General features: G+C 53.7%; 1 protein-coding gene across 1 annotated transcript; it reads left to right on the top strand.

Moving 5' to 3' along the window:
* The first annotated feature begins 6001 nt into the window (after positions 1-6001).
* SLC41A1 (solute carrier family 41 member 1) lies at positions 6002-26379 on the top strand. Its single transcript, XM_056119044.1, has 11 exons — positions 6002-6289; positions 8423-9429; positions 16132-16239; positions 17197-17268; positions 17671-17815; positions 17916-18062; positions 18864-19011; positions 20174-20253; positions 20970-21104; positions 21518-21666; positions 24171-26379. The coding sequence occupies exons 2-11, from the start codon at positions 9055-9057 to the stop codon at positions 24354-24356; spliced, it is 1545 nt and encodes a 514-aa protein (XP_055975019.1). The 5' UTR covers positions 6002-6289; positions 8423-9054; the 3' UTR covers positions 24357-26379.
* Positions 26380-27687: the final 1308 nt, after the last annotated feature.

Below are 27687 nucleotides of genomic sequence, written 5' to 3' on the forward strand. Positions count from 1 at the left end.
ATTCCATTGAAGCAACTTCATCCACATCTTTGAACCCTTCCTGAACCTACCAAATCAAAGTCCAGTATCTCTTTCTTTTACCAAGATATACTTTAGTTATTGCTACCAAGAGGTTTTAATACGCAGCCATGGCTGGGAACCTCCAGACTGGGGCACTGTTTCCCAAACTGATTGGATGGTAGGAGTCAGCTAAAGCACTAATTAAAAGGTGAATTTCCTGGCCTGATACCAGATCTTTGGAAACAAAATTTCCAAGAGACAGGCCTGGAAAGAAGTGTCCACCTGTGATTCCTATGACCAGGCCAGTTTAGGAAACCCTGGCCCAGTAGATAGCAGAGGGCAGTAAACATTGAGTGCAATTTGCAACTAGATACTCGACCTTGGAAAATATGATCTTCTTGCACCAGGCTCTAAAAAGAGAAAACTCACGCACCTTAGCAGGGTGACTGCTGCAGGGCTGCTACCCCGTGACCCCCTGCAGCCACTGTCTTAACTACTATCCCTCTCTCACATTCTGTGAAGTCTAGACCATGACTTCATGGTCACATGATACAGAGGCCACACTGCCCTTCCAGAGTCTAATCCTTGTGTGTGGTTCTTCCTCCCTGGTAAAATCATAACCTTCCTTCTACATGAGCGAAGTATTCCAAATGCATGTTACCAATGATCCTCATGGCATCTCTAAGAAAGTGGTTTTTCACTCCATAGATGTGGCTCAAAGACATCATGGGACTTGCTCAAGATGACACACCTGAGATACAACTATGCATGGAGCAAATAAGCCAGGACACAGCCACAGCCTGGTTGTGGAACACAGTCTCTCAAGCATGACTTCCCCCAGTAGGGTTCCCTAGGCAAGTTCACCAGACAAGCCTGCTTGCTGCTCAGGCTTCTAAGAATTTTTAAATTTCAGTTCTGAATACCTGGCCCCACCTGCTTGCAGGGATGCTGGGGCGGGTGCCAGGTGGTTTGGGGAAAGGATTTCAGTTAGTCTAGCAGAGGGGGTGGTGAGAGCAACAGGTGGCCACACTTCCCCACCCCACCCCCATCACCACATCCTCCGAGAACTGAAGGCAGCCGGAAGGGGATATCACCTCAGCTCTGGGCAGCAGGAAAGAAGCTGACCTCTGAGAGAGAGATAGCAGGGGAGGAACTACAACAAGGGGAAAAATGGGAGGGGGTACTGTTCCCTACCAGAAACAAAAGATGGAATAGTTTCCAGCCATGTCAAACTAGTCTTGTGACTGTCATGCTGGTATAGGAATCTAGGGTTGTTTTTTCTAAATTGAGCTTGGTGGCTTACAATGCTGTTAACAATGGTTTCTCATGCACATAATTCCAACATCACACCCATCACCAGTGCACACCCCTCTCTCAAGGACCCTAAGGAATCTAGCAAGAAAGGGCCATGGAATGTCGAGATGCTTCAGAGGAGCACACAGGGAGTCCACAGAAGAGACAGGAGTGGGCAGCAACTGTCCTCTGGAGACAAGTCACCAGGTCTGGAAGATCTGGGCCCAGAGACCACATGTAGCAAACGTACCCAGGGAAGCAGAAGAAGGCTAACCCGCAGAAGCACGTCACAGCCTCACAGGGCCCTGGAGTATTCAATGCCTCCCCATTCCCATGAACTCCTCACCCCACCAATAATCTAATCTAAGTGCAAATGTGGGTCTTGCACCACATCCCATTTCATGATGTCATCTAACCCATCTTCAACTACATGACTCCGCCAGGCTCACTCTAAATGAAACATCTGGAACTATTACCAGCTCATTGTCTTTTGGAGAGATCTAGGGAGAAACACTGTGCCTCTGGGTTTTTCAGGGAAACTCTCTCCTGCAGTAATGGAAGCTGGTGAAGGACTTTTTTTTTTCTTTTTGGGTCACAACCCGGCGATGCACAGGGGTTACTCCTGGCTCTGCATTCAGGAACTACTCCTGGTGGTGCTCAGGGGACCATATGGGATGCTGGGAATCGAACCCGGGTCAGCTGTGTGCAAGGCAAACACCCTACCCGCTGTGCTGTCACTCCAGCCCCTGGTAAAGGACTTCTTGACTCCAGCCCAGAATCTGGAGATTCTTGCCTTATTCGGAAACCCTTCTGTCTCCTAGTATCGGCTATAACTGAGGGAGGGAGGAGAAAGCCAGTGACAACGTAATTGTAGAAAGCAATGAGCCTGAGAAAAGGTTTTCAGAAGAAAGGGCTGGCAGTGACTTACTGGTCTTTCATTTCCAGACGGACTTTACAGGTCATGGGGAAGTTAGTTACCAGATCTGAAAAAGGCCTACTGAGAGAGCAAGACTGCCACCAAGGTGTCCACATACCTCCTTCCTCCTCTGGAGAAGAGAGGTACCTCAGGTGCAGCGCCTTGCATGAGGTTTGATCCCTGGCACCCTATGACTTCAGAGATTTTTTTCCTTCTTCCTTTTTTTTTTTTTTGGCTTTTGGGTTACACCCAGCAATGCTCAGGGGTTACTCCTGCACTCAGAAATTACTCCTGATGGTGCTCGAGGGACCATATAGGATGCTGGGAAGCGAACCTGGTTTAGCCACGTGCAAGGCAAATGTCCTGCCTACTGTACTATTGCTCCAGCCCAGAATCTGGAGATTCTTGCCTTATTCGGAAACCCTTCTGTCTCCTAGGCACCTCCACCCAATTTAGGGTCTCTTTCTAAAGATTCTGGATCCCTGGTTACCTACTACTGGTTTCTGTCTTTTCATATGTGGCCTCCTCTCTACATTCTTGCTTGATTTTTCACATAGTAAAGCTATATCTGCTCTTTTTGAAGGGGCTGAATGTCTTTCCCTTCTCAAGGTCACAGCTGGCTGTGTCAGGAGAAAAACCTGATTCTTGGTGTTGATGGAACATGGGGCAAATTACCTGGTTGAGTCCATTCTTCCCTCCCCATCACGCAACCCAGGTACTAAGTACTACTGAGTGCCAGCAACTTGAAATACACTAGTGATCAAATAGACCTATAGCCTAGAGCTTAAAGGCAGGGCCCAAAGGCTTCAGAAGAGCAACCCCCCCACACACACACAAAACCCAAATGTTTCTGTGGGTTTACCTATAGAAACATTTGCAATACCCATAACCAATGAAAGGCTTAAATTTCAAAGAAAGAACTCCAATCAAACAGTATAACAGAAAGTCAAATAGAAAAAGAACAAAATGCTTGAACATTCAATGGGAAATAAATATATTAAAAGATATCAGGATTATCAGGGAAATACAAATTTAAACTATAATGAGATACCATTACAATATCCATCAGAATGGCTGGGATGTTAGAAATATTTTAAAATTGACAATACCAAATGTTGATGAAGATTTTGAGCAATTGACTGGTATCAATTACAATGGGCACATTGGAAAATTATTTTGTAGTATTTACATCACTAAACACAGAACCATAACAAAGGACACAAACAAAAGCACTATAATAGCTTATTCCTTAGAAGCCCAAACTGGGAACAACCCAAAGGTCCATCAATAGAACAGATAAGTAAATACCCTTATAGTCATTTAGTGGTACATTAGATGGCAATGAAATGGAAGGAGCTACTCCTATAATATCAACCAGTTTCGTCAATAATCCTGCGTCACAAAAGTCAGACACAAAATACTCACTGAATGGTTCCCATGACTTAAAGTTCAAGTATAGACAAAATGAGTTTGTGTTGTTCATTAATAGAGGTTACTTCTGGGAACAGAGATGGCGTATTGACTGGAATAGGCAATGAGGAACACTTGGGTGCTAGAAACATTCTATCATAATTTATCTGGATAATGATGAGGTATCAGAATTTGTCTACCTATACATTTAGGTTCTGTGCACTTTCCCATGTGTCCAGTATACTTTAATTTTCTTCCTTCCTTTCTTCTTTCCTTCCTTCCTTTTTCTTTCTCCTCCCTTTCTTTCTTCTTCCTCTTTCTCCCTCCCATCCTCCTTCCTTTCTTCCTCTTTTCCTTCCTTTCTTCCTTCCTTCCTTCCTTTCTTTCTTTCTCTCTCCTCCTTCCCTCCCTCTCTCTCCCCCTTTATTCCTTCTCCTGGTTTTGTACTCAGGGTTCATTTCTACTCGGGTGCCAGGGATGGAACTATTGTTGGGCACATGTTAAGTCAAGCAACCTACCTACTGTACTATCTCCCCAGCCCTTATACTTCTATTAAAACATAATAATAATTTTCATAGGAGGGGTGGAACTGTTTGCGGTGATTGAAAAATAAAAGGAGAGGAGCTAAGGAGATGGCTCAAGGATTATAGCACATATTTTGCATGTGGGAGACCTCAGTTTGATCCCCCAGAGTCCCTAGCACTGCAGGTAGTGACTCCCCATAGCCAGAAATTGCCCACCAGAACACCCAGATGAGGTCCCAAAATAAGGAAGGTGGGAAGGGAATAGAAGAGGAATCAAGACTTTACATGTGAGTGGCCAAGCAGGGCAAGATAGTTTCATGGGAAGGGTACAGACTGCTGAATCCGGGGCAAGTAGGAATGGCCTCCTGCCCCTACAAAGTCTCAGGATACATCAGGCCAAATTTGTCACCCACTACACACCCCTCTTCTACCACGGACACACGGGGAGCAGCCCAGTGTTTCCTGGTCTAGGAGTTACTTCGGATTGCAGGCAGAAACACGCAGTGTTTGCAAGCAAAACTGAGGTGCTAAGACCCCCCCAACACTTCCTCTACTAGACCCTACCATAAGGGATAGGCCTCCAGGTAAAAACATCCCATCAGCTACGCACAAGGGTTGATATGGAAAGGTCCAGCGAGAGTGCAGGGTTGCTTGCCAAGGTCCCGCCTGGCTCAGGTTCGAATTTGCGTGTGTCTCAGGAGAGAAGGGCTGTCAAACACAACACTGTTCAATTCCGCGCCCCCCCCCCATACCACTACACTCCCCAACACCCAACTCCTGTCCATCCAGGGCTCTGTGGGTCACTTCCCGGGAGGAAGGGAACAGGAAGGAACCCTTGGTCACAGGTTCCATTGACAGGAGGGGAAAAGGAGGGTTCTTCGGGGAGTGGGACGGTGTCACACATTTCTTGCACAAAAACATCCCCCCAAACAACTGGTACAGAGTGTCCGCTGAGAATCCCCGGGAGGAAGCGACAAGAGGCGAGCCCCGACACTCGCCTTTGATGACACAAGGTGCGTCAGGGAAAGTTGGATTTCCAAGTGGGCTGGAGGCTGCCCACTCGGGCGGCGGCGGCAGTGGACAGAGGAAGCCGGGCTCCCCTCCAGCCCAGCCCCGGGGGTGCGGTGCGCGCGGGCCCCCAGCAGCGAGCAGTGACCTCGCGGCCCCTCAGCCCGCCCGCCCACCGCCGTCCTCCCCGGCCCCCGCGGGTATATAAAAAGAAGGCCCGACCCGCCCGGGATAGGCCGTGCGCTTAGCAGGCGCTCAGCACGCCAAGAGCAGCCGTGTCCGCAGCCCGCGGGAGCCACGCGGGAAAGCGGCTGGAACGGACGGGCTTCGGGCCGTGGGGGAGGCGCTGGCAGGCGACCCCGCCGCGGGCTTTCGGGGGTCTTCTAGGGAGCCAGCGGCTCGAGGTAACCCTCCGGCACGCGGAGCAGAAACGTAGGGCGGACGAGCCCCTCGCGGCGCGCGCGGGGCACCAGGTCCTCCGGCCGACGGGCTCTGGGACCCGCGCGCGGGCACCGCGTCCGCCGCTCCCCGGGACCCGCCCTCCGCACCCGGCCTTTCCCCTCGCGCCCCGCCCCCTCCGCCCCGGCGCAGGAGAGTGGCCAACCCGCGCTGGGGCCCGCCCCTCGCCCATGCCGATTGGCTGTCGTGCTTGTCCGTCCGGAATCTATTTTAGATGATGGGGAGGAGGTGCCACCAGCCTTGCCCCAGATCGTGTTTGCCACGAGCAGCCAACCGGTCAGGCCCTTAGTGCGCGGGCCCAGAGCGATCGCGGGGGTGGGGGCGCGGCGAGTGAGCGCGACCCCACGGTCTGCTGTCCGGCCTCCCCCTCCCCCTCCGCCGTCCCCCCCCACCCGCGCGCGCGCGCGGACCCGAGGCGATATAGCCCGCCCTCCCCGGCCACCTCCTCCTGGGGGGAAGCCTAGCGGCGGCCTCGCTGTAACGTGGAGGCGAAATGTAGCGAGCCGGGGGTCGCGGCTGGACGCTCTCCTTGGCTAAGGGTGGGAGGGACTCGCCGGGGGCCGAGGAGGACTGTCGAGGAGGAGGAGTGATGAGAAGAGGGGGAGCCCTGTACCCCCCGAGACCACGGGCTCCTGCTGCCTCTCGCCAGGCGCCCCCCTTCCCCCCGAGCGAGGGGCAGGTTAGTCCGCGGGGTCCGGGCCAGGGAGTGGCGGAGGGCGGGTGTCCTGGCGCGCTGCGCATTTGCGGATCTGGATCCGGGAGGCTGGCGGGGAGGCCGCCCAGTGCCTCCGGGTTCTGGCGCGGGGATACTGTAGCCCTGCTTGGAGGCTCCCACCTCGGGGCATCCGGGATCGCTCTTTCTTTCTTTCTGTGTGTGTGTGTGTGTGTGTGTGTGTGTGTGTGTGCTTTCTTTCTTTGTGTGTGTGTGTGTGTGTGTGTGTGTGTGTGTGTGTGTGTGTGTGTAAGTCTTTACTGGAAAAAAAAAGCAGGGACAAGTCTGGCTTCTGTCCCTCCAGCCCCTTGCAGGGTAGGTGCCTGCCCGGAAGAAAGGAAGAGAGAGACAAGGTCTTAGGCGACCCAGATCCGTGTGCCCGGAAGGGGCATTGGACTGCCTTGCTCAGAAGTTTCCTCTGGTCCCTAGTGGGGACCTTTGGAAGAAGCCGAGCTGTGTGAAGGAGATGGGAGGACGCAGTGGTGGTGGTGGTGTTACCGCGGGTAGGAAGAGAAACAATTCCCGTGGGTGGTTCCTGAGCTTTGGTGCAGCCTTTGCGAACTGGAGTCGACTCTAGTGTTTGGAACACTTGGGGACTTGTTCATCTTACCCCGGTGAAGTCTCCTCACATTTATTTTCACTTGTAAGAGTTGTTTTGGTGACAAGGAATCAGGCAAGATCAAGCTTGGGGATTCTTTAAGTGACAAGTGGGGGGGGGGGGGGAGGTGCGGTTGGGGGAACAGAGAGTTGCTGTTCTAGCAAGTGCATTTTGGCTTTTGTGCCTTGTTTGATTTGGGGGTTTTGCTTTTGGGTTGTATGTGTGTTGTTGTTGTTTTGTTTCTTTTTAGCTGCTGCTTTTTTTTTCCTGCTCTCGTGTTTTAAGAATTCCACTAAGTCCAACTCTCAGTAATCCTGGGACACGGGACAAGCCTAGGAAACTGAAATGCACGCATAATAACCAGCACTTTTACTCTCTTCCCCCTCAGTAGGATATAGCTCCCTTGTCCTGCCCGACAAGCTCCCAAAGCCTAAAAGCAGGGGGAGAGCCGCAGCCGGAGGCCAGGATCCAAGTCAGCATCTGAGCTTTTAGTAACACTGTTGTCTCTCAAGGGCAGACCTGGGTAGGCCGCTGGCTCTTGGCCTTGCTCCGGCCGCTGCCCATTTGCTCAGGGAGTCCTGTTTGTCTGGTTTTATTTTTCCTCAGGGGCTAGGGCATTTGGGGGTCTGGGGGGGGCCTTCCCTCAGCATCTGTCTCCCAGATGGTGAGTGTCAGCAGTTCCTAATGCAGTAAGGCCTGTGTGGCAAGGAGCATAGGACTGAATTTGTAACTGGCTCAAGGCAAGACCTCCCCTAAACAACTTTGGATTGTTTTTGTGTGTGTGTGTGTGTGTGTGTGTGTTTTTTAGAATGGTGTCAGGATCAAGCCTAGGGCCTCACACATGCAAGGCAGGTGCTCTGCTTCTGAGATACATGGCCAGCCCCACTGATTCTTTGTGGTCATTTATGATTTAAGAAGGGCTCGAGGACCATGAGACAACTCAAAGTGATAGTACACTTGCTTTGCATGTAAGAGGTTCAGTTTTGATCCTGAGCAGCACGAGGGACCGCCTCCAGACTAAGTAAATACATTAAAATGAGAAAAGATTTTTCCCCCAGGACATCCCTACCCAGCCTTGGTACTGAGAAGATGGCACCGTGGGCATCTTCCCAGTCCCCGACTGGCCCCCATCTAACTGTTTTGGGCCAGTGGTGATCCTCGGTTGGGGGTGAGATGGGGAAGACTAGTCGAGACTCTGGAGGGGGGTAGAGCAGGCCCCCTACATGTTGCAGTGCCAGAATGAGTAATTATAACATTCCCTTTAAGGGGGGAGGGGGTTTGTGTTTGGCAGTGCCGAGGTGCAAACACAGAGCCTTACATGCGTGAGACAAGTAAGTGCTCTGTCACGGAGCCACGACTCGAGCGACATCCTCGTGGGTCAGGTTAATGGAAAGACAGAGGCAAGCGCAAACTCTTCCCATCTGCAGCGGGGAGAATTCCAGGACTCGCTAGCCCTGCCTCACCCTCATATTGTCTCCTTGTCTTCCTCCTTCCCACATCAGGTGTTCCACGCAGACGCTCCTCACTTCAAGCACCAGGGATTGGGAGCAGTGCACAGTCTTCCCAGGAAGGAAGGAAACCTCCGGAGGGAAGGAGAAAGGCGGCAGGCACTGGCCTGGGATGAGCAGAGCCTGAGGAGCTGTGGGCAGCCAGCGGAAGCCAGTCCGAGACGGAGTGAAGGGCCGCAGCCCCGACGTGGTGCTGCCTTTTGAACAGTTGGACCCAGGCTGCTTTCTTGGGAAAGAAGGGCCACCTTCAAGGGCACTCCACACTTGGCTGTGCCCTCCGGCTCTGGGGGGCCCGCTGCTCTGAGGAGCCGGCAGCTGAGAACCAAAGAAGAGGCCAGATCCGGATCCAGTTCCCCCTGCTCAGAGTGGCCGGCTGCAGTCAGGCGTCTGCACCCCTAGTGGCCGGCTGCGGCGTCTGGGAGAACCTGCTGTTCCCCTCCGGCTCGCGGCTCCCTGCTTGATGGGGCTGCCTGTTGCTCACTCAGCTTCGGCAGCGCCTGGGAGGAGCTGTGAGCCGTGGGAAGAGGCCCCACGGCACCCCAGCCTGGGTTCACCCCAAGACTAAATCCTTCCCAAGCTAGAGAGAAGAAAGAGGGCAAGGAGAAGAAAAGAGCAGGCTTCCCGTCATGTCCTCTAAGCCAGAGCCAAAGGACGTCCACCAGCTGAACGGGACTGGCCCCGCCACCTCAGCCTGCTCTCCCGACGGCCCGGGCAGAGAGCCCCTGGCAGGGACCTCTGAGTTCCTGGGGCCCGATGGGGCTGGGGTAGAGGTGGTGGTGATTGAATCTCGGGCCAATGCCAAGGGGATCCGGGAGGAGGACGCCCTGTTGGAGAACGGGAGCCAGAGCAATGAAAGTGACGATGTCAGCACCGACCGGGGCCCAGCGCCCCCCTCCCCACTCAAGGAGACCTCCTTTTCCATTGGGCTGCAAGTGCTGTTTCCCTTCCTCCTGGCCGGCTTCGGGACGGTGGCCGCCGGCATGGTGCTGGACATTGTGCAGGTAGGTGGGGGGCAGGGGGGGAAGTTGCACCGGCCTTCACGCCCGGTCCTCCCCTGTCCTCTTGGAGCTGTCTGTCCAGCCCCCGTGAGAAGCAGCTGCTGCTTCCTAGAATACTGTCTTGTCTCTGGGTCAAGTCCTCAGTTTCTTCTGGGTCTGCTTTCTCCAGAAGCCTGGAGGAAGCCCCATTGCCCAAGGCAGTGTTGCTTAACCGAAAGAGAACGGGTTCCAAAGTGCAGTCTTGGGACTTGAGAGATGGAACAGGGTTGCTTGCCATCCTTCCTGGGCATTCCTGGCAAGGCCAGCCCAGTGGGAGACTTTTAGAGGAGTGATCTCTTTACACTTGATGTTCCTTTCACTTGGGGTTTCAAGGAGACCCAGAGTGGAAAGCTCAGTTTCAAGTCTCCCCTCCATTCCCCTGCTGGGCAGGAATTTGTCTGGCTTCCAAGAGGGTCTCAGATGAAATGGGAATGTACTTAAAGGCGTTCAGTGTTGCTTATCAGTTCATAACCTTGGTGTGTTCCCTTTGGGGAATTAGGGTGGGCACATGACGTTCCACACATGGTTTGGGGTAGTTGGTATCACGAGAAAGTGCTAATTACGTGACATAAATGGGGACAAATGTAACCAGATCTGGCCTGGCCCTTGCTCCTTACCTGTTTTTCATCACCCTGCCCTAGACAAAGAAGGTTCTTTGTGAGAAAACTGGGTAGAACAGAGGGTAAGAATTGGCAGGACCTGGAAACTGAGTCACAGGTACTCTCTGGAGCATGCATTAGGACTTCCCCAAGAACCTTCGGAGCCAAGAGAGAGTTCAAGTCTTGTTTCCAGATAAAAGGTTTAGAAGCAAAGTGAGGCACGCAGAGCTTTCTGTAGGTGCTAAGTTCATCTCAGTTAATCGTCACATGTATCAAATTCCTGCTGAGTGTTGGGCTGTGTCCTAAGTACTCAGATATATTCGGAGGCTGGAAGAGCACTGGCCTTGGTCCCCCTGGGACTCCCCAGTGACCATGAAATCTCCCAAGAGCACATAGAGATCAACCTCCCCTCCCCCGTGCCAAGCCAACCATACACATGATGCGTGTGATGCTAATCCACTGCTGGGCCTCCCGAGGCCCCCAGCCAGGGCACTAAGAACAGTTGGCTCTAGGTGGCTCCATCACTCTTCCCGGCTGCTTTGATGTGAGTCCTGAAATCACACCTTGATCTTAATTAGCGGGAAGAGGATGGAGCCTTGTGCTCGCCTCATGCTGGTTCCCCTCTCCCTCATCTGTTTCCATGGGCACTGTCCTTCATGGAGGCTGGGACATTAGCCTGGACCCAGGAAGCCCAGCTCTGGGCCCCTCCCCCATGGCTGTCCCTCCTCCCAGGCCAGTGAGAAGGGGGGAAAGGAGACTGGGGAGCTGCAGCCCGGCCTCTTTCGTCGCTGTCCTCTGGCCTTGGTTTTCAGAGTTTGTGAGTTCTGGCTTGGTGCCTGCAGAGGGTCCCTAGGGAGCCCCAAGAGGGTGGCTTTATCTTCTGGATGAAAATGGAACAGGTGATGGTCTTTCCCATACCCCGAGTGGTCAGATTTCATGGAGGTCCCGAGTGACCTGTCCCTAGCCAGCAGACTGGGGCTTCTTGTTGGGCTCCCTGGCCTGCGTTGTGCCCGTGGTTCATCAGATTTGGGAGGCTCGGCTGCCCTTTTCCTCTCCTGCAGAACAGAGTGGACTGTAGTCTGAAACAGTTGCAGTTACGTTCTAAAGTGAGCACAACAAGCTTTGCCCCTCCTGCCACACACACACACACACACACACACACACACACACACACACACCCCTGAGACCGTGGGAGTCCACTGAGCCTACCCACTGTGTCCATAGACATTGGGTGTTTTGCTTTTTGGTTGTGTGTGTTGTTGTTGTTTTGTTTATTTTTAGCCACTGCTTTTGTTTTTTTGCTCTTGAGGCCCATCGGTGTGACCCCTGGGCAGGGCCCAGCTGATGTGGCCACCCTGGCTCATTCTTCTGGGGCTCACCCACAGCCTCCCTGCCATCCCTGCAAAAGGCTGCAGTGAAACCTCAGCGGGGAGTGGGGTGCATAAGGACCAGGGGGAATCTCACACCACATCCAGGGGTGCCAAACAGTGACTGAGAGTGGAACCATTTCCTGGGGTCCCCTGTGCATCCCCCTTTCCAGGCACAGATGGCCTTCAGCAGACAGTCTGGGCTTGCCTGAGAGAGAAGGGCTGGGGTGGGTGTCCCCGAGTGCCTCAGAAGAACAAAAGTCCATTTGGTTCAGATGTCCCCAGGGCCCCGTCTTTACCCATGGCTGTGGCAGAGCCTCTCTTCCTAGAGGCCCCTTTTGTCTGCCCTTATCTGGCCCTGTCCTCACTCCCTTTGCGCGCCAGCCTCTGTGCTAAGATAAGGCTGGTGGATGGGATCAAGCAGGACAGTGTGAGCTGAGCCGCATGTGCCCTAGCTCTCCCCAGCCCACGGCTCAGGGCCCAGAGAGCAGGACAGGCTTGGCGTTGGGGCTGAGCAGAGACCAGGCCGCGCTGCGCAGGCTGGTGCCCTGCCTCCCAGTTTAGCCTCGGGCAGTCATGGGGCTTTGCTCAGCCTTTCTCAGTCATCCTCTGTGAGCTTGCGGGTTCCAAGAGATGGTGCCCGTCCTCCTGAGGAGCCCCAGCTGTGCTAAGACAGATGGCATCCTAGGCCCTCCGGAACGCCCCATCACATCCTGGGGCAAGGATCCCCTTCTCTCGGTTCCTCTGCCTTGAAGGGCGCCTCCTTGGGGATTGAGGAAGGGGGTGGGACAGAGGCGTCTCACCTCCATGAGCCTGAGGATACTGGATTTCTATGCAGGATGTGCAAACTTGTTCTCTGACCAGCCCGTGTGTCCACAAGGACCCTTAGGAAGCTGGGACAGGGGCATGAGGGGTGAGCTCGACTTCCACTCTACCAACTGTCATCACCCCCAAGATGACTCTAGTCCAGCCCCCCAGCTTCTCCCTTGGGTGAATGCCCTTCTTTTTTGAGGGGGGTGTCTTTTGGGGTCACACCCAGCGATGCTCAGGAGTTATTACTGGCTCATGCACTCAGGAATCACTCCTGGCGGTGCTCGGGGGACCATATGGGATGCCGGGGATCGAACCCAGGTCGGCAGTGTGCAGGGTAAATGCCCTACCCTCTGTACTATCGCTCTGGCCCCCGGTAAAGGCCCTTCTACTGGGACTCAAATGCCTTCTCTCTCTGGGAGTCTGGTCTGTCTGAGCGCCAGGAGTGCCCCCTTCCTGGCATGGAGCTCTGGAAGGGAAGAGGGCTTAGGCAGAACCCTGGAAGGTAGGCTGGGGGGGGGGGGGGGGGAGGAGGGCTTGTGAGCCCGAGCAGGTGAGGGATGGAAGACCCCTGTGAGAGAACTGGAAAAAGGGACCAGAGGCAGCTGCGTTTGAGAGTTGGGGTGCAGCTCTGAGTCAGTAGTATTTCTGAGTGAGGGGAAGCAGGCTCATCTCTCCCACCCTTCGTATTCAGCCCAGTGAGCCTCACTCCCAGCCCCCGCGAGGAGGAGAAGGAAAGGGAAGAGGCGCTGCCTGTTGAAACAGTGGTGCGGATCTGTAGCTGCCAAGTGGGGGAGGGCCTCCTGGAACAGGCCCTGTTCCAGCCCCGGCCTGCTGAGCAGGAAGGGAAGGCGTCGGGGAGGGCTTGGCTGGCAGCTTGGCCCACGGGTTGGACCTGGGGGCAGGCACTCCCAGCCAGGATGAACAGGACGGGCCTGAATTCAGCCGCAGGAGCTAGGAGCACCCACTGGGTGTTCCTGCATGTTCTGCCCACCTCCTTCTTCAGGACCACCCCCCACACACACACCCGCCAGCTACTTCTGGCTTAGGGGAGAGCTCAAGTAGCGTCTCCAGCCTTCTGTGCAGGTTGGTGAGCCTTGCGTAGAAACTGTCCTTGGGGCTCCTTCCTCCCTGGCCTATTTCTTTCATACCGTCTCTGCTAACACCCTTCCTCTCCAGCCCTTGTAACAGTAAAAGGGCATTCAAAGGAGAGCATTCTCGGTGGCCGGGGGGGATGGAGGCTGCTGAGAGGGGCAGCCAGAGGGACTCAGCGGAACTGTGCACAGCTTTCCCTTAATCAGTCATGAAGGTGAACAGAATCCTTACAAACAATTCAGAAACGTTAGGGGCTGCGGGTGGTTGGACGCTTGCCTTGCATGTGGCAGGCCCTGGTTTTAAGTCCTGGCACTGCCTGCGTCATGAACAATTCAGACAAGATGCTTTGCTTATTTGGGAGCGTTTCCTTCTGGACTTCCTCACTGTCAGCACGCACACACACACACACACACACACACACACACACACACACACACACACAGGGCTGGTGGCTCAGGTGCTGTGGTGGAGGGCCTATAGCTTTAGCCCGCCATGCTGAGGGGAGAGGGCGGGAGAGAATTCTTGTCCTCTCAGGGGCTGTTTGTCCAGTTTAGGCAAGGAAGGTGGGGGCGAAGCAGAGAGAGCAGGGCCTGCGGGGAGCTGGAAACCGGGGGAGGCACGCTCATGTCCAAGAGTAACAGTCCCGAGTTCCACAGGGCAGTGAGGGCTGGCTGGGCCTGCCTTGTCTCTGCGGGGCCCGGCCTGAGAAGGGATTCACATCCCGCCAATGTTTGGAAAGGAACGGTTCTTCCTGTGGGCCCCTGAAAGCTCAGCAGTTATGGGAGTGGGGGGTCCCCCCTCCCACAGTCCCAAGCCTTCAGAGGGCATTTCCCTGTGAAAATGCCTTGGCCTGGGCGAGGGGCCCAGGGCTCAGGCAAGGGGAGCATCTTGTCCTGGTGACCTGATCAGCCCTTCCCCATAGTCTTTAGGACTCCCTACCCTCCCCCCCTTACACACACACACACACACACACACACACACACACACACACACAGAAGTGTTTGCCTCCTCTGACCTCCAGTTCCCCCTTCCTGGCTCTGTCCCTCTCCCGGCCCCCTCTGTGCCATTGTTTGTGTTTTGTGTGTTTCTGGCAAACACACATATTGCAGGGCTTGGGCAGTAGCTCACAGGACTGAAGCACAGCTTTGCATGTGCAAAACCCAAGTTTGTTCCCCAACGCTGCATGACCTCCTGGGCACTGCTGGGTGTGGCCCCCATGGTCCCACATACCACCAAACCTGAACATTGAGCTGTCTGTCCCAGATGTCCAGGACTTGCCGGAAATGATCACGCTGGGTCTCCTGACCACGTACCATAAAATTAGCCAGTATCACTTTTTTTTTTTACAACCACAGCTAATGTTATGAGTGAAACTCTTTTTAAGCATACAACTCAGTGGTCTTAAGTATATTTATATTGTTGCAAAATGGATTTCCAGAACTTTTCCTTCTTATCAAACCAAAATTCCGCCCCCATTAAACGTTAACACCCCTTTCCCACCTTCTTACTCCCTGGCAACCGCCGTTCTGTGAAAGTGACTCCTTTAGATACTTCAGATATGTAGTTGTCATATCTTTGTGTGACTGACTTTTCTCCACTGAGCATATGTGAACCTGGCAGGTGAGCACCGTGGGCCCCGCTACAGCAAGTGACAGGGATCCCCTCCCTGATTCCGGCGAATGATAGTCCATTGTAGGTGTTGATTGTATTTTTCTTACTCATGCATCCTTTGAAAGGAACCTGCCACTTCTACTTCTTGACTGTTGTAAACAGTGCTTCAGTGAACTTCAGTGCCCATGTGTCTGTTCCACATCAGTTTGAGTCCCTCTTGGCAGTCTTCACAGAAATGAGAATCATAGAATAGTTTGATTCATCATTTCTTGAGGGACCATCATATTGTTGTCCATCATAGATGTACAATTTTACTTTCCCACCAACCACACACAAAGAGATTGTACACTTTCTCCATGTCCTCTCCAACACTTGTTACTGTCTGAGTTTTTCCTAGAGGTGGCCATCCTAATTGGTCTGAGGTGCTGGTTGATCATTAGTGTGATTTACAACTTGGCTGTATCTCAGTGCTGCAGTTGTCTGAGGAGACCATAGACCCCACAGGAGAGCTGGAGGCCCTGTTTGACTTAGTCCAGGATAAAGCTGGGCCCAGCACAGTCTGTCCTTCACAGGCTGCTGTCTGAAGGATCTCGGGCTCAAGTCTGGAACCCAGTCCAGTGCTCTTCCTGCAGGGGTCCGCCTGCCTGACCTAGCTAAGCAGCTGTGGAAGGGCTGTGGGGAGAGGGGCCAGGGAGGAATAAAACTGTTCTCACACAGAAGCACAGAGGCTTGGGCCCACGGCCTTCATTCAGAGCCTGTTCTGTGGCCGAGGCCCAGAACCCTTGGAGATAGAAACCAAACAAACCCTCATGTCCACAGCCCAGCCCCATGCAGCCCGGCTCACAACAGCTGAGACAACACCACCCAAGGCTGAGGCCGCAGAGAAGCGGAACTAAGGCAAAGGGTTTGGGGATTGTGCTTTGTGGGGGGATCACACAGCAGTCCAGAGCCTAAGCCAGCCTGGCTTCATTGCTCACCATCCTCTCTTGGCCTCGGCGCCAGAGCCAGGCCAGGGTCTCAGGGTTGGAAGAGCTGCTCTGACTTGGTCCTGACCTGGAAGTGGACAGCACGAAGCAGGGCGGTGTGCTCTGTCCTGAGGATTCCATTTCCTTCCCGACACCCTGATCCTATGCGATCCTGGTCCCTTCCCCACAAAAATTCCCAGTTTTCTTTTCACCATGTAGCACTGGGAAGTCTTCCAGAAGGTGACGGAGGTCTTCATCCTGGTGCCTGCGTTGCTGGGGCTGAAGGGGAACCTGGAGATGACCCTGGCATCGAGGCTGTCCACTGCAGTGAGTATGGCAGCTGGGCACGGGGGGGCAGGAGTGGGCCGGGCAGGACAGTCCCTGCAGACCTTCTTTCTCAGCGCCCAGCCTGGAGTGCAGGACTGTGGTGGGCAAGTGGACGGATGGCCCAGGCCGCGGTCCTGCTCTGGGCCGGGGCTCCCTGCCCAGCGCGGTTCCCAGGCTTGCTCTCTGGATGTCCCCGCCGTTCCTGGACTGCTGCCCCACCTCCCGCTTCGCAAGCCGCCTCGTGACTGTTTGTGCAGCTTTGACAGGCCAGCGCCATGCTGGTCCCCCTATCTGCACAGATGGGGGCCTCCTCTGATCTCCAGCCCCGCTCTGCAGCTGGGCAGGAGCAGAGCCAGGCCTTTCCCGCCCTCTCCCCTTCTCCTGTCCTCCACGGCCGCCTGCTCTACCCGTCGCTCAGTGGGAAGGAACCACTCCGCCTTCCTGCCACGGCCCTGGATCAGCCTGGATGCGAATGGACCTGTCCAGGGCGGGAGGCGGAGGCAATGGGACCCTGAGGATCAGGGCGGCAGGTGGCAGGAATGTCCTTGCCTAACACAAGTTCCGAGAAGGCAGTGGAGAGAAGAGGCAGCCAGCTTGCCCTCCCCCACTTGGCCCTACTCATGGCCCACCCCACTGCCCCCTTAATCCTTCCCGCATTCGCCCGCCTGCCCAGTCCCACACCTGCTACTAACCTTTCCTTCACGCCAGAGTCATTCTGACCTGGTTTGAGGCTCGACTTTCCCTCTGCTCAGCAGCCGTCCTGAGAGAGAGGGAGAAGACAGCTGCCCTAGGGGCCCCCTGCCCTGCCCCCACCCAGCTGTGGGGCTCAAGCCTCTTGTTCCTTCCACTCGGCACCCCCAACCCTGCTTCCGTTTCCTGAGGGACCTGTCCGGCCACAGAGCTTAGGCCAGGCAGAGTCCTCATGAGGGAGCTGCAGCCCTTGCCCTCCCTCTCCAGGCCAACATCGGTCACATGGACACGCCCAAGGAGCTCTGGCGGATGATCACTGGGAACATGGCCCTCATCCAGGTAAGAGTGGGGACCAGGAGGCCAGCCCCACTTGCCCCGTGAAGACCCCCCGACATCCTGCACGTTCCACATCAGCATCACCTTCCTGTGATGGGGTCGGGGGTTTGGGAACCACAGAGCCAGAGAGAAGAGCTCATGGGTGCCGGCCCCCTGTGACTCCTCTCCCTGCAAGGCTGCACAGGGGTCCCGGACAAGTGCCCCAGGCTGTGTCTTACTCTTCAGTCCCTGTTGTGCCTCTTGCCGGTCTCCGGGCACCCTCATTCACCAGTATTGTTTCCTGGGCCCCTGCCCAGGCCCCTTGCCCTTGGGCCTGCCCTCAGTGCCAGGGCTGGCTGGGGGCTTCAGGATGCAGCTAAGCCGCGTTCTGCTCGAGGCTCCCCCGGTCAGCAGCCCCCTCTGCAGGTGCAGGCCACGGTGGTGGGCTTCCTGGCTTCCATCGCAGCTGTCATCTTTGGTTGGATCCCCGATGGCCACTTCAGCATCCCCCATGCCTTCCTGCTCTGCGCCAGCAGTGTGGCCACAGCCTTCATCGCCTCTTTGGTTCTGGGTAAGGAAAGGAAGGGAGGGCCAGGGGCATAGGAGGGGCTCCCCAGGGGTGACCACCAAGCCTGGTATCTCACCTTCCCGGCTGCTCACTTCCTCCACAGGTATGATCATGATTGGAGTCATCATCGGCTCTCGGAAGATTGGCATCAACCCAGACAATGTGGCCACACCCATTGCTGCCAGCCTGGGTGACCTCATCACCTTGGCACTGCTCTCAGGCATCAGCTGGGGACTCTACCAGGAGCAGGGTAAAAGCTGAGCACCCCCTTCCCCACCACACACACACACACACACACACACACACACACATACGGGTGTGGCCAGGAACCACTTCTGGGGGCACTTGAAAAGATGGTAGAGGTTTGGTCAATGGTCAGGATTATTTCCCTTCCTTCCTTTCTTTCTTTCTTTCTTTCTTTCTTTCTTTCTTTCTGTTTGGGGGCCACACCTGGTGATGCTCAGGAGGGTTGCCCCTGGCTCTACACTCAGGATCACTCTTGGTGGTACTCAGTGAACCATATGGGATGCCGGGGATCGAACCCAGTCAGCTGCCCTACCCACTGTAGTATTGCTCCGGCCCCTACTTCCATGTTCTTAACTCTTTGGTTAGAAGGCGGGTTGTGCTAACTCCTGGCCTGAGAGAGGCAGAGTGCTTCATTCAGAGCCCTTTCAGAATATAGGCCATCGGGGCAGGAGATAAAGAGGCTACAAAATCGATTCCTGTTCCCATGGACACTTCCTCTCCTTGGAGGGGTGGGATGGAAAGCAGGCAGAAAAAAATGGCACCTTCTTGCAGACTGCAGGGGAAGGGAAAGAGTTCTGTCAGGCTTGCGGAACCAGCAGGCAGCCGTGAATCTGGTCTGTGCTCCTGAGAAGTCCCGCGGGCCCCCCTGCCCCTGGGCACACTGTTAGCATCCAGGGGGCAGTAGGTTCACAGGACTGTCACATGCTGTTGCTGTTGGGACATCTGCAGGCTGAGTTTGGGGGGTTGGGGCAGCTGAGAGCAGGACCCATGATTATCCTCCTCCTCTGCTCTCTGCCTCCCTCAGAAAACTGGCAGTACATCTACCCGCTGGTGTGCGCCTTCTTCGTGGCCCTGCTGCCTGTCTGGGTGGTGCTGGCCCGCCGGAGTCCAGCCACCAGGGAGGTGCTGTACTCGGGCTGGGAGCCTGTCATCATCGCCATGGCCATCAGCAGGTAGGCACAGCCCCGGCCCTGCCCTCTCTGCCCTGCCCCAGGCTTCCTCTCAGGTCCTGAAGAGAGGGAGGATGCTGAGATGCTGAGAAAATATTTGACAAGATTCAGCACCCATTCATGATAAAAAAAAACTCTCAACAAAATAGAAATTGAAGGAAATTTCCTCAGTATAGTCAAAGACTGGAAGTTCATGTCATAGCAGTTAGGCAAGAAAAAGATATCCAGGGTATTCAGCTAGGAAAGGAAGAAGTCAAGTTTTTATTACTTGAAGATGACATGATACTGAGAAAAACCTAAAGACTACAAAAAAAAGTCTCCTAGAAACAATAGATTTAATTAATACACAAACATCCATGGCTTTCCTAGATACAAATATTGAAATAGGAAAAAAAGATATTTAAAAAATCCCATTTATAATTGTGCCTCAGAAAATCAAGTACCTTTGAATCAGCTCAGTGAAAAATATGAAAGACTTATAAAATTAAAAAAAAAAACATGTGCATGCCACATGTCCTTCTTTTGAACGTGACAGGAAACCATCCGGAGTGGGTTTCACGGGAAATCAGGATATATGGAACCAAAAAGTTCCCAGCTGGACTCGGCAGAAACTGTCACCGGGGCTGCAGCGTCCTTCTCTCTCCACTCTGCTTTATCCTGTGACAGCCCTTGGGCCCAGTTTAGACTCATACTCATTCCCGAGGGGAGTGGGCCTCAGCTGATGCACAGCTCATAGACTTACATCCAGCCACACTTGACCGAGCACAATGGCCTGGGGGATTGAACTCTGGCTGGAGGGGCCCGGCCAGGCTTCATCAGAGCAGTGTCTGCATGAGAGCCGCAGTCCCCAAGCCAAGCTCAACACCAGTACTGGAAGCAGAGTGCTCCCCAGGCCTTTCTGAGGGTGCTCCCGGCCAGCTTGGGGGTAGATGCAGGACCCTTAGCTGGTCCTGTACCCCTGCCAGGGTGATACAGACCATTATGGGTTCTGGGCCAAGTCAGGAGCCAGGAGGCATGTCAGGAGCAAGGGAGAAAAGGACTGGAAGAAGGGGTCACTAGGAGCTACCCACTGCCTTGCTGGGGCCACACGGGCCTGGCTGTCCCTCGCGGAGCTGGACCCTCCCTTCATGGGCTCCTGTGTTGTTTTGTCTCTGTGTCTGTGCAGTGTGGGAGGCCTCATCTTGGACAAGACTGTCTCCGACCCCAACTTTGCGGGCATGGCTGTCTTCACACCTGTGATTAATGGTGAGGTCTTGGCACTGCTGGGGATGAAAGGGAGGCTTTGGGGCAGAGGGTTGTTCCAGGCAGGAAGACTTGAGGACTTGAAAGAAGGGGCTTTTCACAGAGGTGCGAGGTGGAGGCAGCAACCAGAGATCAGCAACCAGATGCTCATCTGCGGGTCCTAGAACAGAGATCATACATGATCCCAGCGGTGCCAGAACCAGGAAGCAAAGGATCTTTCTGAGCACCTCCTGGTGCTGGCCATTGGTCAGGATGGTCCCATTCTCAGAGTCAGCCTTAGAGGACCCCCAGCAGAATGAGGGGGACTGAGGAATAGGCAGCACAGGGAGAAGAAGCAGCGTGGGCACACACGGGTACCTGAGTACTCCGAGTTGCGCAGAGACTGCCTGGAAGCAGTACCTCCACCCAACCCTGGCTGTTTGGGAAACCAGGTGCTCCTCTGACTACCAGGGAGAGAGGTCAAGCCTTGGGGTCTGCACGTCTGCCAAGTCCTTCCCACACACTCAGCCAGCCACGTCCCCAGGGAGTGGAGGAGGGGCAGAGCCTGGAGGTCTTCCTGGAAAGGGCCGTCGTCCTTTTTACTGTCTCACTCCTGGGGATCAGTGATTGGGTCTTGCCCTGGCAAAGCCTCAAGGAAGACCGAGGGCAGGGGTCCCACAGAGGAAAAGAGGCTCATGCCCTTCCCGTTTCTCCTTCCCCGGTCCTGTGTGTCTCCACAGGTGTTGGGGGCAACCTGGTGGCGGTGCAGGCCAGCCGCATCTCCACCTTCCTCCACATGAACGGGATGCCGGGGGAGAACTCCGGGCAGGCGCCCCGCCGCTGCCCCAGTCCCTGTGCCACCTTCTTCAGTCCTGGTAATGGCGAGACCCAGCCCTGGGGGGGAAGGAGTGAGCGGTCACCCCAGGGGTCCAGGAGGGGGCTCAGAGGGCTGCTGGAGCAAGGTTTTGCAGGCAGGAGCCCAGGATCAACCCCCAGCACCACAGGGTCTCCCAAGCACAGCTGGGAATGAGCACCGAGCCAGGAGTAACTGAGCCCTTCTGAATATGGCCCAAAGCCAGAATTATAAACAATAAAATAAAAGAATAGCCGGGCTGAGATGTGCAGAGTGGAGCCTTCTCTGCTGGGCTGCATCTGCTGTTGGGGGAGAGCCAGACTGAAGGTGGTGCTGTCCCAGGACACGGCAGAAGGGTGTGGGAGGGTGAGTTGCACCCTGGCTGACGTAGAGGGCTTCTGGGGGCCTCCTCACCCCTCTCTCTGCTGCTGCCAGATGTGAATTCTCGCTCGGCCCGCGTGCTCTTCCTGCTCGTGGTCCCAGGACACCTGGTGTTCCTCTACACCATCAGCTGCATGCAGGGCGGCCACACCACGCTCACGCTCATCTTCATCATCTTCTACATGACCGCGGCACTACTCCAGGTACGGCGCCTGGGCAGGGCATGAGGAGGGGCTGGGGCAGCCTGCAGGGACCGAGGCCCACCTCTCTAACCAGCCTGCTCCGGAACTTGCTCGGCAGTGGTCCTTGGGCAGGTGAGAGGATGGAGCTGAGGGGAAGGTTCTCAGCAGGGAGCTTAGCTGGGCACTTGGCCTCAATCCTGCTGGCCTGGCCACAGAACTCCACTCAGCTATTTTGCCTATGGGTCATCCTCAAGAAATTTTATTTAAATAAAAGGCTTCACGGATTTAAAAAGTGTCAGATCCACCCGTAATCCTGTCCATTGTGCTATTGTCTATTGCACCATACAAATAAGGAGTGTGTGAGTGTGTGTGTGTGTGTGTGTGTGTGTGTGTGTGTGTGTGTGTGTGTGGTGTCAGGCATTGAATCCAGGGCCTCACACATACAAGGCATATGCATTACCACTGAGTCACGTCCCTGCCTTGCTTTTTTCACTTCACAATTTTTGTATTTTTGAGACCCTTCTGCAGTCTGTTTTGTTCACGGCTGTTTGCTCTTGCATTGGACCAACAGATGCTATCCTGGTTGGTAAACATTCCTTCAGTCCCATCCGTTGCTTCAGAAGAGGTTGTTTGTTAGGAAATCCTGGCAAGGCTGGCTGAGCCGAATCCCCACAGGAGACACCAAATTACTACTTCCCCTTCCCGGGGCTCAGTGCCTGCTTCCATTCCCTGCACTCCGAGAGCTGCCCAAGTGTCTGAACACTTTCTATTTGGGCCACTTCTGCCACTGCTAGAAAGATGGACCGAATGGGGCTTTCAGCCAGGCCAAGGCACACACGGCAGCTGGGCACAGGTATTCCAGGATGGCGAGGGGGCTAGGACGGTCACTTTGGCTCCTTTAACAAGACAGGAAACATAGATTGACTAAATCTATTCTAGCTCATACATCTGAGCGCCTCTGGGCAGAATTTGTACACTGTATTTGCAAAGTACAGTCAAGAGGAAAACCTTAGAAATGAAGGTTGTTGCCACTTTACCATTAGAAACAATGTGTTTTCACAGAGATATTGTAATTTGGAGATCCCAAATGTTAGAAGTCACGCTGGTATTTACAAAATGTACTCTGCCTGATCTAGTATTCAGATCAAGTGCCTTTTCAGTGCCACAGAGTCAACTTAAAAGTGCATGTGAAAGAACCAGAAATAGTACCAGGATTAAGGTACTTGATCCCCAGCTCCACATTTGGTGTCCTGAGCACTGCCAGGGGTTACTCCCAAGCACAGGCCACTGAGCACTGCTGGATGTGATCCCCAATAAAGTATATGAGAGGGCCGAGGAGCTGGCTCATATTGTATGCTTTGTATGCAGTAGCCTTGGCTTTGATCCCTCACCCCATATGGTCCCCCAAGTATTGACCTAGAAGAAGCTTCACCAAGTGTGACCTACAACCTAAAAACAAAAAGTACATGTGATGGGACCAGGTATCTGCTCAAGAAGTAGAGCACATGCCTCATGTCGTATGTTGTCTGTGGGAGGCCCTGGGCTTGATCCCTGGCACCACATGCTCTCCAGCCACATGCTGCCAGGTATAGTTCTGGTGGCCACCAGCCTCAGGTCCACTGCTAGGAGTAGCCCAGGCCCCAAAGCCCTGTTGGGAGTTGTCCAAGAACAAAACCTACCAATGAATGTGCAGGTTGTTCCAGTGATGCTTGCCGCCACGGAGCTCCCGAGTGGGACCTGAGATTCTGCCTTCCACAGGCTCCCGACAGCTGTCCCACTACTGATTCTGGGCCCACGAGCAAATGGCCTACATTCTAATCTAGATCACTCTTCATTATCTCTAGCAACGGAAGGGAAGCAAGAGCACCGAAAAAGCAATAGCTGATCCAAATTATCTATACACAGTCAGCTTTATATTTAGCTGGCTTATTTGTCGCTCTACTTTTCTAGAACCAATGTTAAAATAAACTGCGCTTGTTGAGCCCACACCAGCAGAATGGAAAGGGTCAGGAAGAAGCCAGCTTGGGACAATCGGCTGTTACTCAGACAACTGTGCTGGCAGCAGCCTCAAACAGTGTCCTTATTCCACTCTGCACAGCGAAGAAATCCCTAATGAGAAGCACGCCCCGCCCCGCGCCCCTGACAAGCGCCTGGGGAGGCCAGCATGGTAGGAATTAGAGTGACCCGTCCTCGGATAAAATGACCCAGAATCAGAGGCAGAAGGCTGAATTCTGACACCAAGGAGCGTTCCCTTTGGGAAGCCCCTGGTTTGATAAATTTAGCAGCAGACCCGACTAGGGATAGGGAACCCCAGACGCTGCAGAGAACCTTCTTTCCTAAAGAGCTCTCATGCTTTAGAAGTGCGCGAATGGTCACTGGGGGACGGGAAGCAGTGCTGGGCAGGAGGTGAGCTGCCACACTGAGGACTGGGGCCACCCGGGGCCACCAAGCCTGGCGCAGTGCTGTGGCCTCTGGCTCCCCCTGGAGAGAGGGGGTGACTACAGCCCGGGCCTTCCTCCCCTCAGGTGCTGATTCTCCTGTACATCGCAGACTGGATGGTGAACTGGATGTGGGGCCGTGGCCTGGACCCGGACAACTTCTCCATCCCCTACTTGACAGCGCTGGGGGACCTGCTCGGCACGGGCCTCCTAGCCCTCAGCTTCCATGTGCTCTGGCTCATTGGGGACCGAGACACGGATGTGGGGGACTAACTTGCTCACAGCCTCCTCCCCACCTCTCCGCACTTTCTCTTTGGAATACTTCCTGGGTTCCCTCCGTGCCCTCCACTCCACTCTCCACCTCTTTCTAGGACTTCACTTTGATACCAGATTCTCATTATTTTCAATGGGAATGTTTATACATTGAGCCAGGTCTATAGAGCAAGACTTCAGGAAGGACAGATGCCGAGAGAAGCGAGACTAGCAGACTTTTGAGACAATCACCAAGTGCACTTTCCTGGAGGAGCCCTCCAGGTGGGTGGCAGGGCTTTAGCTCCACCAACCTCCGTCTCAGCCCTCAGGAGAAACCTTTATCAACAGGCTCTGGTTTCTAAATTTTGTGTTGCTTTTTTGGCTGGACAGAGGAATAACTCTCTCCATCCCGTACCCTATAGAGTCACCCATTTTGGTTTTTTCTAGATATGGACCAACTCAAAGCCCTGGCCCTGTATACCCTGAGCCTCTTCTTGCACTCTCTTTTGCTCCAGTGTGAGGTGATCTGGCTCACGGAAGGAGGCCGTGCCCTAGCCCCAGCTGCACAGCCAGCACTCCAGGCCTCCCTCTGAGTTTCCCGCCTGACACAGTGGCCTGCTCTCTGTTGCCCATGTCCTCCCAGACCGGCCAGAGATTGATCCTGCATCTCTTAAGCACTCCTTTCCCCAGAACTTGTCAGATTATCTTCTGAGATTTGGGATGTGGGAGGTGCAGAATGCTGAGAGGTTAAAGCACCCAGGGTATTTCACTGCTGTGGCTTCTCCTGAGGCCAAATGTGTGGTCACCGTAGACACAGTCATGTCTTCAGGTCACACTTTGTCATGCCTTAGGGGTTAGCTTTCCTCCCTAGTCTTCTTGCTTTGCTCACAGACCCTCATCGTTCATTCATTCATTCAACAAATACACAGGCTTCCGAGGCTTGGTCATAGAGCAGTATTTAGTGACTGTGTATGGGGCACTGAGTCCCAGTGGGGAAAAAAAAAAAGCAGCTCTGACCTCACAGTCCCCACATAAAAGGCAGAGACCTTTTCTCACCTGCAGCACCCAGCCAGGTTCTCCCTCGGTCAGCTCCCACCCATCCCACCCCCACTGCATTCCTGTCCCTCAGCCTCTCCTTCCCTCTCCCTTGCCTCACCAGCCACCCCCGAGAGGACTCGGAACAGGCAGGCTGGACACCTTCTCGGCCTTGAGCAAAGTTGGGGAAACTTTGGCTCCTCCACATCTTCCCCACATCATGATAAACTGGAAATCTCTCCACACTCCCACAGGTACAGATCTAGGTATAGGGGTGCAGGCTTTTACTGACCTCAACCCTCCCCACTGTATCCTAAAGCCCCCCACACACACTTCCAAGGGTGATTTGGCACTGACCCACCCAGTAACACCATGCCAACCCCAGGAAGTAGCGCCTACCTCCAGAGAATTGCTTTTCCTTTCCTCCTTTTCTACCCAGACCACCTTCTGGAATCTAGACCCTTAGGATTGGAAGGAATCGTAGTGATTATTTTTTTGGAATTGTGTCAAACAGAGTCCAACATCAGCATGGGCTCATCTCGGCTCTTCCTCGAGGCCTCCTTCCATCTTTTGTCTCTAAACACGTTTGCACACATACTCCTGTACACACCAAAACCAAGTCCTGTGTCATGTGGTCTCCAGTGGTCCCTGCCCCATCCTTCACCCCTCTGTTTTCTCTGGAGTTTATTCAGGCCTACCTTGGGGGACTCCTAAGCATCCTCCTTTTTCTGAAAGGCTGGGAGGGTCAGCATGCCCCGGGCCTGATGCGATGAGAGAGGGAAGACCAGGCTGAGCAGGAAGGAAAGTGAGCTTGACTTTCCTGCAAGGGTTCCTTTCCCCTGATGACACAAACTGCATGTAAGGAACAACATTGGTTTACTCCTGTATCCTTAAAAAGTTACAGAACTGTGTCTTAAGAGAATTATTTATAGTTAATATAACTGAATTGACAAATGTCAACATAACTGATAAATTATATTTGGTAAAATAAAGAGGACGTTTATTTAGGTGTTTGGTGTTTGCTGTGTAGCTCATCAAAAAGCCACTTCTGTTCCTTGTGGCCCATCTAGTTCTGTACCCCTCCAATGTAGGGTGAGAAACAAACCATCTCTTCTGCACAGAGTGGGAAACAACGCCTGTCAGTCACCGCGGAATATGAGTGGTGCTCTGGGCATACTCCAGAAGCCAGTATAAAGCCGGCAAGATAGTTCAGTGTGCTGGAGCATAATGCTTTGCATGTGGAAGGACTGGGTGTTTTCCCTAGCACGGTGTGTCACCTGAGCACTGCACACAGCGAACCTGAGCACAGGGTCAGGAGTAGCCCCTAAGCAGCACCAGGTATAGCCACAAAATAAAACAAGCCCCCTGGGTCTTGATTGGACTAAGGATACAGTGTTTCCCAAGGTGGGTAATGGCAACACTTGGGGCCACTGGCCTATTCAAGCCTGGGGGGTTAGACAGGGCTCTAAATAAGTTTGGATACCTCTGCTTTGGGGAAGTTAATATTCCTTCCCTAAATGCTGGGCAAGTTCAAATAGTAAGAGCTATTATCTGCTAAGTACTTAGTATGTTATTTTGCTCAATATTGTGCTCAACCTTGTAAATTCTTCAAAATTTACAACTGCCTCAGAAGAATTTGGAGTCAAACAAACCTAAAATGGCAACTCTTCTTGTATTTGTGGCCTTAGACAAAGCACTTACCCTTTCTGAGCTGCTTTTTGACTGTACTTATACCTATTGCTGGCTCAACAAGATCACACACTCAAAGCACTCCACCTGACACATATAAAACCCCAAAAATACGAGTTGTGAGGTGCAGAGGAGGTTAGCAACTGACCAGGGAATGTCCATATCCCTGGCCATGATGATCAAGGAGCAGTGACTGCCAATTTCTGTATTGGTCCAGGATTTTTTAGGTTCTTCAATATTTTAAGAGATGATAATATTAAAGTAATAAAGATGCTCAGACTCCGAGTTATAAAATAGAAATGTTTATTGGAAAGTAGAAGAGAAAGAAACTCCCCAGGAGGGGAGGAGTTAAGATTAAGTATGGTGGTTTGAGTTTTTTGGTTTTTTTTTTTTTAATAGGAAAACTGGGTCTCCCTGTTTCTTATCAAAGTATCAGAGATTCCCAACTTGTCTCCCAAAGATGTCTAGTTAATTTAGGGCCTTATGTTTTTTTTGGTTTTTTTTTCCTTTTGCTTTTTGGGTGACACCCAGCAATGCTCAGGGGTTACTCCTGGCTCTGCACTGAGGAATTAAACCTGGCGGTGCTTGGGGGACCATATGGGATGCCAAGGATTGAACCCGGGTCAGC

This window comes from Sorex fumeus, unplaced genomic scaffold, assembly GCF_029834395.1.
Source record: "Sorex fumeus unplaced genomic scaffold, SorFum_2.1 ptg000039l, whole genome shotgun sequence".
Classification (NCBI taxonomy): domain Eukaryota; kingdom Metazoa; phylum Chordata; class Mammalia; order Eulipotyphla; family Soricidae; genus Sorex; species Sorex fumeus.